The sequence below is a fragment of the Lacerta agilis genome, chromosome 3, assembly GCF_009819535.1.
Source record: "Lacerta agilis isolate rLacAgi1 chromosome 3, rLacAgi1.pri, whole genome shotgun sequence".
NCBI lineage: Eukaryota > Metazoa > Chordata > Lepidosauria > Squamata > Lacertidae > Lacerta > Lacerta agilis.
The window spans coordinates 7,872,475-7,884,906 of NC_046314.1; the positions used below are offsets into that span (position 1 = coordinate 7,872,475).

Consider the following 12,432-nt stretch of genomic DNA (forward strand, 5'->3'; position numbering starts at 1 on the left):
ATTACAGACGGCCTTCCTCAATAATGTTACCATTCTCCACACCACAGAGCGGCCGCATTGCTAATGGTATCAGTAATGTACACTAAGAGTGACTACTGGGTTTGTGGAGAGGAAATTGCCTGTAATCCAGCTGGCAAAAGAATGTCAGGTGTTTGAGAAAGCAAAGAGGAGGGAAAATTAAAAGCTGAAATGTGTTCTGGTCAAGCCATGGCTCCTTCACTGGCTTCTTCCCAGAGGATTTGTGGGAATGAATGTCAATTATAACATTTAACAAACAGGTCACTGATACATAGTTTAATAATAATTTATAATATTTTTCGACCATAGATACCGGTAATTGAAAAGCAGGATATGGATATATTGGATATTTGAGAAAGGTGAAAATACTTGAATTGCTTTTAATACCAGTAAGTATCAGAATGCAAATGTCACTGAATGAAGTTAGGTTTGGGAAAGAGACAGGATTTTATTCACTAACCAAAAATTCATTCAAAATATTCAAAACTAGAAAAATATGCCACAAATGTCTAAGCCAGGGGTTGCAATGTGCGGCCTATGGGCCGAATGCGGCCCAAGAAGACCGTTTTACCGGCCCCCGAGCCGCCCGTGAACAGAGCCGCTCGCTTGGCGAGTCCCCAGCCCGCTGCACTAAAGCAGTGCAGCGCAGCACGAGGACTCTCCGAGTGGCACTGGAAATCGCCTCTGTGCATGCGCAGATACCGGAAATGGCATCTGTGCATGTCCAGTTGCCTGAAATCGCTTCTTTGCTGACCCCTGGTGTAAGTGATGTGTCACTGAAAAAGCAGCCTGAAAAAAAATGTCAGGATTGCACAGTATTTTGCAAAATTCCTTAGACCAATCAGGCTCCACCCCTCCCCAGCTGGCTGTCTTGGTAGCCAATCAGAGAAAGGCCCTAGCTCTCTGGTGGAATTCTGAGGCATTACATCACCAGACTCTGGTCTGGCTCAGCAATCCGTAATAAGTTAGCATAATACTTAATTCTATGATTTTTCTGCCCTTCTGCAAAAATTGCAGAGTGCAGACAACTATCAGCATAAGTAGAGTATTCCCACCACATGGCAAGAGTACACTGATGTCTGTCTCTCCAAAACTGTGAATGAAGCAATAGTTTTGCGAAAGGCAATGTAATATAATATATATTCTTTTCTCAATGGTGTATCGTGTGGACCCCCCCCCCCCATAGAATCCCAGGTAAAGGATGGACCGTTAGTGGAGACCTTATGTCTTGATTTATACAATTAATGGGGAAAACAACTTATTTATTATTTACTCGTCAAGAGCTTTTAAGAGCTCATTTTTATGTAGGGTTTGCTTCTTCTCCCGAAGATGTCCCACAAGGCAGTGGGGGTCTAGGATCAGAGTCTTCTTTCTCCTTAGATGGGCTACATTCCCGGGCTGATGAGTCCTATACAGAAAAAGGAGCATAAGATAAGGGGAAACAGCAGATACCAGAAAGAACAATGAACAGTGTTTTCCTGTATCATTTCAGGCTATTATTACAATTTTCTGACCTTCCGATCCCCATGAGCTGCACCCTTTCTGAGCCAGGGTTTGCTTGGCCACCCCACACAGTCTCAACGCAGCCAGGAGCAGAAATGACACAGGCTTAGGCACAAACTTTAATTCTACCAGGCAGCCTTTCAACAGTACCATTCAGAGACTACCTAAAGAGCAAATCAAGCACGGCAAGAACAGAAAGAGCAAATCAAGCACGGCAAGAACAGAAGTAGAAGGGGTTTTTATTAACCAAACCTCTGACTAATCCAGGGGGAGACCAGGAAAGACTTCAAAGGTGAATTATTTTTAGAGGGGGGAGGTCATAAGAAAATAGGAAATGCATCTCAAAAGCATGCCTTGGCTTTGACACAGGAGTCCAGAAACAGCAAGATACTTGCAAGCTACATAGTCAATAGATATTATCAGGCCCTGTTTGGAAGCAAAAAAGCACAGTTATCTGGTTGCCTTTTTGCACATTTTTTAGACGTGCCCATGCAAAGTGTTTTACATGAGCATCCAAAAAGCATAACACATGCATGCAACAAATGTGTACGCAGAATCAGGGAACTGTTCGAGTTGGAACGGACCACGAGGGTCATTTAGTCTAACCCCTGCAGTGCAGGAAACTTTTGCCCAATGTGGGGTTCAAACCCACAACCTTGAGATTAAGAGTCTCAGGCCTTATCAAAGGGGAAGGGGGGGAGGCAAATTTTATCAACACAACTCATTAATTCTCATGGAATTGTTTTCTTTACCTGACAGTTTGGTTTCACAGGCCATTTGAATAAAGGTCATACAACTGATTAAACTGTTCCCAACAGACTTCTCCAGACTAAAAAATCCCTAACCCACGTGGTCAGAATTTCACCCAAAATCATCTGCTTGCATTCAGAAGCTCCCAGGTTCAGCCCCTGACATCTCCAGGTGGGAGAGAATCTTGCCTAAAACCATGGAAAGGGGCTGCTGACCACTGCAGACAATACTGAGCTAGATGGACCAATGGTCTGACTCAGTAGAAGGCAGCTTCTCTTGTTCCTACCGTGACAGCAGCTGCTCCCTTTTCTTGCAATGTCTCCCCATGTGCTTCTTATCAACCTGGGTTCCAGAAAGAAGGTGTCCTGCAGTCTGTTTAGTTTACATCTCAAAGTTCTGGGGCTAAAGTACTGCATTGTCACTTTACCTCCACTGCTTGTGGGAAACCACTCATTTATCTGAGTTGCAGTCCTGTTAGACTCGCTGAAGTTAGAAGACCATTTCATGGAATGAATAATAGTTTGAACTGATGCAGTGTTCCTCCTTAATATCTTGCACCCTTCAGACCTCCTGCTCATGGGGAGAGCCAGGATTTATGTTAGGGGGCAGGATCTTGTTTTGTTTTTATATGCTTTCCCCCCCAGGACAGTCCAAGCTGTAAGGTGAAGTTCACAACAGCATGCACTGCTCACCGAAAAGCTGTTTCTCAGAAGGTTGCCTTACCATGAGTGCTGTATCCCATAGCATGCTGCAGTTGGGCCAATGTGCTCCCTTGAGCCCCAAAGAAAGAAGAGAAGGCTAGCAATTATAACTGTTCCCCTCCCCCCCAAGTTAAATGACTTTATTCAAAACAAGGCTATACAGACAATCACACTTGTATATGCAAAGTACCTGTACAGGAAAACACCCAAATTCCTGTCTCCTCTCTTATCGATCCGTTCCAGGCATCACTCAAAATCTTCCTGCCAATATGGCCGCTGCCTCGCGATGTTCGGGCTTCGTGCTCCTCATCAACTCAATTAGCTCCCTTAGTGTTTCCGGGAGCTTCTGGCTGTACCTTGCCAATGCTAGTGGGTCCTGCAGCAGGTAGCCCAGCCCTCGCATGTTGCCCATCTGCCTAAGGGGGTTGGGTGTTAGCAACCACTCCCTCAGCATGTCCACAATACAGTGGTACCCCGCAAGACGAATGCCTCGCACAACGAAAAACTCGCAAAACAAAAGGGTTTTGCGAGTTTTTAGTTGACTCGCGAGACGAATTCGTCTATGGCTGTTTTTCGCAAGACGAATTCGTCTGGCGAGGTACCACTGTGAGCCGCCGGAGCCGCGTTTTAAGGCTGCAGCGAGCGCTGCAGCTTTAAAACGAGGCATCGCGCCGTAGCTAAAAAGGCTTACCTTTTGGCTCCGGTGGGGGGGGGGTGTTTTCCGCGTCGCATCCGCCATTTTGGATCGACTCAGACATGCGCAGTCGATCCAAAATGGCGGACGCGACGCGGAAACCCCCACCACCACCGGAGCCAAAAGGTAAGCCTTTTTAGCTACGGCGCATTTTAAAGCTGCAGCGGGTGAACAGTTCGCTCGCTGCAGCCTTAAAACGCGGCGCCGCGCGGCTCCGGTGCTGGCCGGCGCCCCTTCCGACCGGCGCCCCCGGACTTTTTCCCCATAGGAACGCATTAATTAAATTTTAATGCGTTCCTATGGGAAACGGTGCCTCGCAAGACGAAAAGTATTGCGGAACGAATTGATTTCGTCTTGCGAGGCACCACTGTATTCGACTTCTTGTGGCCCATCTCTGCATGAAAAAGGAGTCCAGTGAGCAGCCCCATCCACCATCTTGAAGCAACCGCCAACCCCAACATCTCTCCACCCAGCCACGCCCCCGCCAATTATAACTGTTTCAGGGACTTTCTTATATACCCTGAACATATCCTTGGAAGTAGACATTACCTTCATATCGTCCTGGGTGTTTCTTCCTCCAGATCAGGATGGCAGGAGGTCTACAAAGCCTACAGGGAAACAAAGAGCCACATGGGATATTTTTATTTTTCTGAACCTCAAAACAGGCCTCAGACAGTTACAGAGAGACCTTTCCTAAGTAACCTTAGGGACGTATATTAGACCTCAGACGTTTTGCATATTCATACATTTTTGTAGATTCATACAATCCATATTTATGAATGGCCAGTTTATAACCATAAGGCTAAAATAGCGCAGAGGGGGGAAGTAAATAAGGGTAGGGTAGAATGAATGACCACTGGCTGAAAACTGATTTACCAGGGGTTAAATCCTAACTGAACTTACCTAGGAGTAAGAGCCACTGCTCACATTCTCTTCCTGCTCTTCCTCAAGGTCTTCTACGATTAGATCTTCTGAAAGGAAAAGAAGAGAAGGCTGGCAGTTAGAGAGACTTTCTTATATACAGTACACTGAACATATTCTTGGAAATTACCTTCATGTTGTCCTGGGTTTTTCTTGAGTTCCTCCAATGAAGGAGTTCTTCTGCCATCTTTCTCCACATGAGGAAAGGAGAAGGTATGCAGAGCCCACAGGGAAACAAAGAGCCACATGTGATTTTTCTGAACCTCAAAATAGGCCTCAGTTAGAGACCTTAGGGACTAATATTATTCTGAAATCAGTATCTATATGCTGAAGGGTCTTACCTTTTGTGTCCTCTCAAAGAGGCGTCCAGAGGGGGATGCCGAGGGTGAAGGGGTGGGCAAGGGGAGGTCTCTGGGAGAGGGGAAATTCTGTTCTTTCTTCCCAATCAGGAAAACACTTTTCTGAGTCTGGACAGCCTAGAAAAGAAAGCGAAATGGGGCTCACTGTTAGTGCTCTGTAACGCCTCTATGCTCAAGATGAATTCTCTATCAAATAACTTAGATGCTGAAAGAACTTACATGGCTTCTCGCTTCTCTCTCAATCACGGAATGATCCAAGCATAGGAGATCCCCAGACCTTCTAGAGCTCTGGCGACCAATGACCCAGCAGAGGCAGGTGTCACAATGAACCTGGCGGTGCGGCAACCTGGGCCCTGAGAAAACCAGTAGCCACCAGCCCTGCTCCTCTTAAGTGACACGACTAAGTTTACTCATATGACTTTTATTCCATGTTCCACTTTTTATAAATATGCAAAATGTGCCTATTCCTTTGGATTCCAGCTGTAGTTGTTCCTGCACTTACTGAGCACTAGCGATCTCCTATACCTGTCCCATACCATCCAATATTTCTCCCATGAAAATAGAAATGTCCTATTCTATTATTATTATTATTCCCATGAACCCCAAAATCTGCAGTTGCAAGGAAGGCACCAAAGCAGCGCTTTAGAATGGGGAAGATTCCAGCCGTTGGTGGGGGCCGTTACAACACGGGGGGGGGGGGGCGAAGAGAGCCAAAGGGGCCCCCAAGCCCCTTTGAGTGCCTTGTCCATGGTCTCTGGGAGGGGGGCGATGCCGATCGCAGGTGTCCTGGCCAAAACAGCCCACTCTCCCCCGGTCGAGGAGGCGCCCCTGGAACTGGCGCGCTGCCTCTGACGGCGTCTCCGTCCCCCTCGGGCTCCCTGGAGCGTGTCCCGGGAGAAGTGCGCCTCCCCTGGGGGCCCTTCTTGCCCAGCCTGCGCCCCGTCCCTCCGGCTCACCTTCCTCCGAGACGACGAGGAAGCACCAGAGCCGCCCCGGGTCACGGAGGGGTCCGGAGAGCCAGACTCCACCTGGCCCAGCAGGAGCAGGGAAGCGCCGGGGACGCCATAGGGCAATGATGGCCAAACTTGGCCCTCCAGCAGTTTTGGGACTACAATTCCCATCATCCCCTGACCGCTGGTCCTGTTAGCTAAGCACGATGGGAGTTGTAGTCCCAAAGCAGCTGGAGCGCCAAGTTTGGCCATCACTGCCATAGGGGGCCAAGGGGCGGAGAGAGCCAAGCCGGATTCCTCCCCACAGATGCTGCTGCTTCGGGAACCAGCAGCCGGCCCGGCCCCAAACGCATGCGCGCTGCAAAGGGAGAAGAGAGAAATGGACTCCAAATGGCCTTCAAAGAGGCGCTCGAGAGCCGGCGGTGGCGTTGGAAAGCCCTTAGCCCCGCCTCCCTTGGGCGCCACCCCTCCCCTCTGCGTCCGCCTCCTCCGTCGCAGCGCGCATGCGTGGCGTGGTCGGGTAGGGCCAGCCAGCTCCTGGTTCCCAAAGCAGCAGCCGCTGCATCTTCGGGAGGAATCCGGCTCTGCGCTCTCCGCCCCTAGGTCCTCTTATGGCGGCGCCGGCGCTTCCCTCATCCCCGCTCCGCCGCCGGCCACTGCTGCTCGGCCAGGTGGAGGGCTCTCCGGACCACGCCGTGACCATGGCGGCCCTGGTGCCCAAGGAGGACGGCTTCCTCAGCGTGTCGGAGGACAGGTGAGCAGGGACTTGGCGCAGGGCACCGGGGCCGAGGGCGTCAGGCTCCCGGAGGGGACCCAGGGCGCGCCTCTCCCGGCGAAGCGGGAGGCTCCAGGGGAGCCCAAGCGGGACGGAGACGCGCAGCCTGGCCGCAGGGGCCACAGCCGGGCTCCCTCCGAGGCGGCAGCGCTTCATGAGGCAGCCCGTTCCAGAGGCGCCTCGGTCTGGGGTGGGATGGCTGTCGGGGCCACGAAGAGGCGCCCCTAGGCTCCCTTGGCAAGGGGGGGGGTCAGCATGCCCTCCCCCGGAGAGACCATGGACAAGAAACTCAAGATGTTGGCTTTGGGTCCCCTTTGGCTCTCTGCCAGTGACTCCCCTCCTCCCCGGCCACATGGGTCGGGTCTGTTCTCCTGTATCGGCCCCCACCAGCAGCTGGATTCTTCCCCTGAGGAGACACTACCATTTGGGACGCCCCCAGCCTCTCGCACTCCATTCTCAAGCGTTGCTTTGCTTCCCCCATTGCAACTGCACAGGTTGTGTGGGCAGGTGGGTTCCCTAACTACTCTGAGCAAGAGGGGAGAGGCACAATTTTTGCACCCCCTGGTCCAGCGCTGTTGGTGGGGGGCCAATGTAAACCAGGCTCTGTGGATGGAGTGTCTGCTTTCCATGCAGAGGGCCTCAGGTTCAGCACCTGGTGTTGAGTGTGGGCCAAGCTCCCATCTCCATCCCTGGAGAGCCATTGCTGCTGGGGAGTGTAGTTGTTTGACTCCATATAAGGCAGCTTGGTATGTGGGGGGCAGCTCCAGATTTAAGCTGCTTCAGGCTGTTGCCTCGCACAGAGCGCCAAGTGAAGGGGGCGCAAAATTGAGAAGATCCATTTGGATTCTGCACTTGACTGAGCTCTTCCTTTCTTGGGTATTTTTGATATGGACTCCCAGGAAAGTTGAAAGGCTTGTACGTTCTCAGAGGTGCAACACAGAAGCAAAAAATAGTATTGGTTTACCTGCTTGTGTATCTTGTCTTCTAGCACAGCAATAATACTCCCCCTAGAAACCTGGAGCCAAGCAGTTGGCTGGCTGGTTCAAATCAATACGTGACATTTAATCTCACCACCTTCGCACATTGTCTGATGGCCTGCATTGCCCTTCCTAGGTTGCTGAGTACTGCAGTCCCAGGAGAAGCCACGACAGGCAAACTTCCTTACCTGCATAACTGTTAGTTGTACAGGTAGTAGTTTTGTCAGGATCAATTACCATTGCATGTGGATACATAACAAGGCCCTGATCACTGCTTCTTTAAAACGGAAAAAAGCTGCTTGAGATGGGCCAGTTTAGGAAAAAGAAGCAGTTTGAGGGCTGTTTTAGCCTTTCTCTGCCTGCCACTTCTCCATTCGTAAACGTAAAGGGACCCCTGACCATCAGGTCCAGTCGTGTCCGACTCTGGGGTTGCGGCGCTCATCTCGCTCTATAGGCCAAGGGAGCTGGCGTTTGTCCGCAGACAGCTTCCGGGTCATGTGGCCAGGATGACAAAGCCGCTTCTGGCGAACCAGAGCAGCGCACGGAAACGCCGTTTACCTTCCCGCTGGAGCGGTCCCTATTTATCTACTTGCACTTTGATGTGCTTTCGAACTGCTAGGTTGGCCATTCCTATCTAGCCCCAACTGCTTCTGCCTCTGTGCAGTGCTGAACCCATGTTTGTGAGGGTAGAGTGTGGAAACAAACTGGGAATAGCTTGAGAGGGAGGAATCTGTTAGTGCAGAAGAAGGGTATGGAGGGTGGGGGGCTTTCCCTGCTCATTCTCTACTTAAAACAGCCCTCTTCCAACAGTGTTCTTTTAAAATAAGTAGGAGATGACAAATTGTACTTTCATGCATGTGCTTGCAATGTTCATGAGACAGGCGCTTGCAAAGCTTGCTATTCTGTGAGGTTTGGTGCCATTTGCACTTTTCTCCTCCAGCTCCCGCAGTCATTGTTTCTTCAGAACTCTGTTATACATCCTATATTTTTTTTGCTGGTAGGATAAATGTATGTGTCAGCTAAGTGGAAACTTGGAGATTGCAACTTGAAATGTTGTCTGTGGTATGGTGCAATGCAGCTTGTCATGTTCTCCAAAGTTCCTTCTCTCACTGGAGCCTTCTTCCCGTTTCTCTGTCCGTTCTGTGCTTTTCCTCAAGTCTCACTTTCCAGCTCTTCTCCCGTGTTCCTCTTTTTTCAGTCCATTGCCTTGCTGCATGCTTCCACTGGCCACCTTGCCTCTGGCCTCTCCACCCCTTCATTTTACTATCTCCTGTGATCTCTTTCTAGTCCCCAGCTTCCCCATGAAGCTCTCACTCTCCCTAGGGCCTGTGTGGTGTTTTAATCTTAGCCAAAATGACAAAGTTCTTTTTCAGCCTAGAAGTTGAACTGAGAGTATTCTAGCATCTGTGCTCACTCAGCTGTTAGATAATAATCTGTCTGGGGCTTTTCCATCAGAAGTGTAATACAGTGGTACCCCAGGTTACGTCCTTAATTCGTTCCAGGTTGCAGTACATAACCCGAAAAGGACGTAACCTGAATAATTCATTCTGCGCATGCACAAACCAAAAAATCAAAAACAAAAATTCAACTTTTGCGCATGCACGGATTGCATGCGCTTCGGGTTGCGCTTCCGGGTTAGTGGAGTTCGTAACCCGAAAAGTACACAGCCCGGAGTGTACATAACCCGAGGTACAACTGTACAATACAGTGGTACCTCGGGTTACATATGCTTCAGGTTACATACGCATCAGGTTACATACGCTTCAGGTTACATACTCCGCTAACCCAGAAATAACGCTTCAGGTTAAGAACTTTGCTTCAGGATAAGAATAGAAATTCTGCTCTGGCGGCGCAGTGGCAGCAGGAGGTCCCATTAGCTAAAGTGGTGCTTCAGGTTAAGAACAGTTTCAGGTTAAGAACGGACCTCCGGAACGAATTAAGTACGTAACCAGAGGTACCACTGTATAGTGGAAAAAATTATAGACATAGTTTCTATTTGCATATCACTCTTTTTTCAGTGCACCAATGTGCTTGAATTGCGTTATCGTTAAATATTTGGGCAGCCCAGTGACTGGTAATGTGACAATTGCTGAACACATTCTGGAGGTGCTATCATTATTGTGGTGTTAACATTGTTATCTTCTCAGGTATTTAATTACTTTCCAAAAGGCATCTATAAATTACCTTCCTAAGCAGCCTGCTATCTGAGGCATTAAAATATAACTTTTCATTTGGAAAAGTTGCTGAAAAATAATTCATTCTTGTGGTTGGCTTTCTTATTTTAGTTTATTACCCCGGCCTGTCAAAAACCAACCTCATTTTATCTTTAATCTGTATTAGCCACAGAAGTGTGTTGTGAATTGAAAAAAAATGCACCACTTAATCAGGCTAATAAATATTTTGGGTCTATGAGCACAATATTTCAAAATAATGTGTAGGTAGTTTTCAGCAGTGGTTACGGATGTAAAAGCTCAGTTGCAAAGGACATATGCTAGTTTTGTGTCACTGCACTAATGCTTTAATGTTTCATGATGTCTGTAGTTAAGACAGGTTTTGTAGTGTGGAGGTTCACAAACTTTCTTGGAGTGTTGTTTCTTTGAGGTACATGATCTCTTAGAGCTTCACACAGTACCTTCCTAATGCACAAAGCTTGAAAATAATGCACCTTTCTCTGACAGATCAGGGGTTAGTTTGGGTCTCATAGGCTGCCTTTTCTATCTGGGGATACACTCACAGCTTTGTAATACAGCAGCTGTTCTGCCTTTTGGGCAGTCGGTTCTTAGATTTGCAGATTCAGGAAACCCTGTCCACTGAGAGCATGCTGCTCTGTTTTCATGATGTTAATTCAAAGCCTTGCCCTCGGTGGTTACCGGTAAGTTACAAGATGCCATATCATGATGACTACTTTTTGCACAGCTGAGCAGTCAAGTTTGGATTTGTAGCTGGGTGTGTGTATTATAATTACAAAGAATGTGGGCTTGATGAGTCGTTACTAAAAAAATCACGTGGTTCTAAAGCATCTTCCTTGGAATGATTTTTTATTTATTTTTTTGGCTAGGCTAATAAGATACCTAAGGCCCAAATTTATGCAAGGCTGAAACTTTGAAAAGGAGACACTGTGTTGACTGTCCTGAGGGGCAATAGTGCAATAACGTTTCACCTTTTCGATAAGCATGCCTCAATCTAGTCCATTTTGGTGCACATCCCAGCACATGTGAATTGTGCTCTGCTTTGGGGAGTGGCCTTGCCATGAGACTGCTGAATCAGGAATTGAGTAGCAACATAGCATGAGAGAAAGTCACTCAGATCCAAGTTTATTACATGGCTTTTCTGATGAGTTGAGGAGCAATATGGCCCCTCGTGCTTTTGTTCAAGGGTGCCTGTACACAGACACCCCACCCCTCTGCCTGTACAATACATTGGCTGTCCTTGGCCTACATGAGAATGGAAGCAGCTTGCTACATGATTCTTCCTAGTCTGGGTTACAGTTGCATTGAATACTGCTATTCAGCTTCTCTGTTTGCAGAAATGTATTTTGCACTTTGGTGCTGCTTGTGAATGTAACTGAAGTAAAATTTGATGCCTTAACTAGGTCAGGAGGACCCCAGTGATGGTCATTGGCCTTGAATAGGAAGGCTTTGTCACTTTGATTTAGGTGCATATGGTTGCTGGCTCTGGGTTATATGTGTATAATCTAATACAGTATTTGATCATTTTCAAGTTTGTGAAAAATTTAGGGCCTTCTTTAATGACCTTAAGTAGCTCTGTTTGTGGACACGGGTGGCGCTGTGGGTTAAACCACAGAGCCTAGGGCTTGCTGATCAGAAGGTCGGCGGTTCGAATCCCCGCAACGGGGTGAGCTCCCGTTGCTCGGTCCCTGCTCCTGCCCACCTAGCAGTTCGAAAGCACGTCAAAGTGCAAGTAGATAAATAGGTACCGCTCCGGTGGGAAGGTAAATGGCGTTTCCGTGCGCTGCTCTGGTTCTCCAGAAGCGGCTTAGACATGCTGGCCACATGACCCAGCTGTACGCCGACTCCCTTGGCCAGTAAAGCGAGATGAGCGCCGCAAGCCCAGAGTCGGACACAACTGGACCTAATGGTCAGGGGTCCCTTTACCTTTACCTAGCCCTGTTTGTATTGGAGAACTTTGCTAAACTTAGGGGTAATGAATGCCTTTCTATTCTTCCTTCAGCATTAATTGCAGAATAAAGCAACCAAGGCAGAGTCATAAAGTTTGTTTTGTCAGTTCTCTGTTGTGTGACATCTTAAACCGTCTGCCTTGGCATGTCACAATGAACCATGGTTAATGTTTAACTTAACTTGCTCAGAAGTCCCCACTTCCACTGTCTCTGCAAGCAACAAACCAAAATCCACGGCTTGTCCTGTTGTCCAAACCTGGGTTCATCACATTTAGTAGCATTACCCAAGTATGGCAATTTGATCAGTGAAAGCTATCGTAGACCTTGAAGACAACACATCCCAGTAAAGGAGACAATAGATATGGAATTAGAACAGAGCTTATTTTGGGGATTCAAGTCCTATAGTTTTTCATCGGTTTTCTGGTCAAGCTTTTTAAGAAATGTTTGTGCAAATAAGGGACTGTAACTTCAACATCATCTGGTGATTTGGTTTTCTGAAACTGGCTTGATTCTCCACCTATGGAACACATTGTAAAGGCATTATATTATTTCAATTTAGTTCCTGGTTTCTGTAAAAAAAAAGAAAAGCAAAACTCTTCTTATTACCAATAGCTTTTTCCCTTCTAGAATGTCTCAGTGAAAGAAC

At 48.0% G+C, this 12,432-nt stretch overlaps 1 protein-coding gene and 1 long non-coding RNA gene across 4 annotated transcripts in view; one reads left to right on the top strand and one right to left on the bottom strand.

The window, feature by feature from the left end:
• Positions 1-1,243: 1,243 nt before the first annotated feature.
• LOC117043251 lies at positions 1,244-5,997 on the bottom strand. Of its 3 annotated transcripts, XR_004426167.1 has the most exons (7): positions 5,166-5,997; positions 4,929-5,063; positions 4,718-4,774; positions 4,570-4,637; positions 4,216-4,274; positions 2,995-3,042; positions 1,244-1,426 (listed from the first exon to the last, which is right to left on the bottom strand). It is a non-coding gene; the product is annotated as an uncharacterized LOC117043251 (long non-coding RNA). The 3 variants fall into 3 exon arrangements; XR_004426168.1 differs by lacking the exon at positions 1,244-1,426 and having other exon boundaries at positions 2,397-3,042; positions 5,903-5,997; XR_004426166.1 differs by lacking the exon at positions 1,244-1,426 and having other exon boundaries at positions 2,397-3,042.
• A 495-nt stretch (positions 5,998-6,492) lies between these two features.
• The window catches only part of WDFY2 (WD repeat and FYVE domain containing 2), a 44,661-nt gene continuing 38,721 nt past the window's right edge, over positions 6,493-12,432 (top strand). The window contains exon 1 of the mRNA XM_033142740.1: positions 6,493-6,650. Within this exon, the coding sequence (XP_032998631.1) occupies positions 6,508-6,650 (143 nt within the window). The 5' untranslated portion in view covers positions 6,493-6,507. The remainder of the gene's footprint in view (positions 6,651-12,432) is intronic.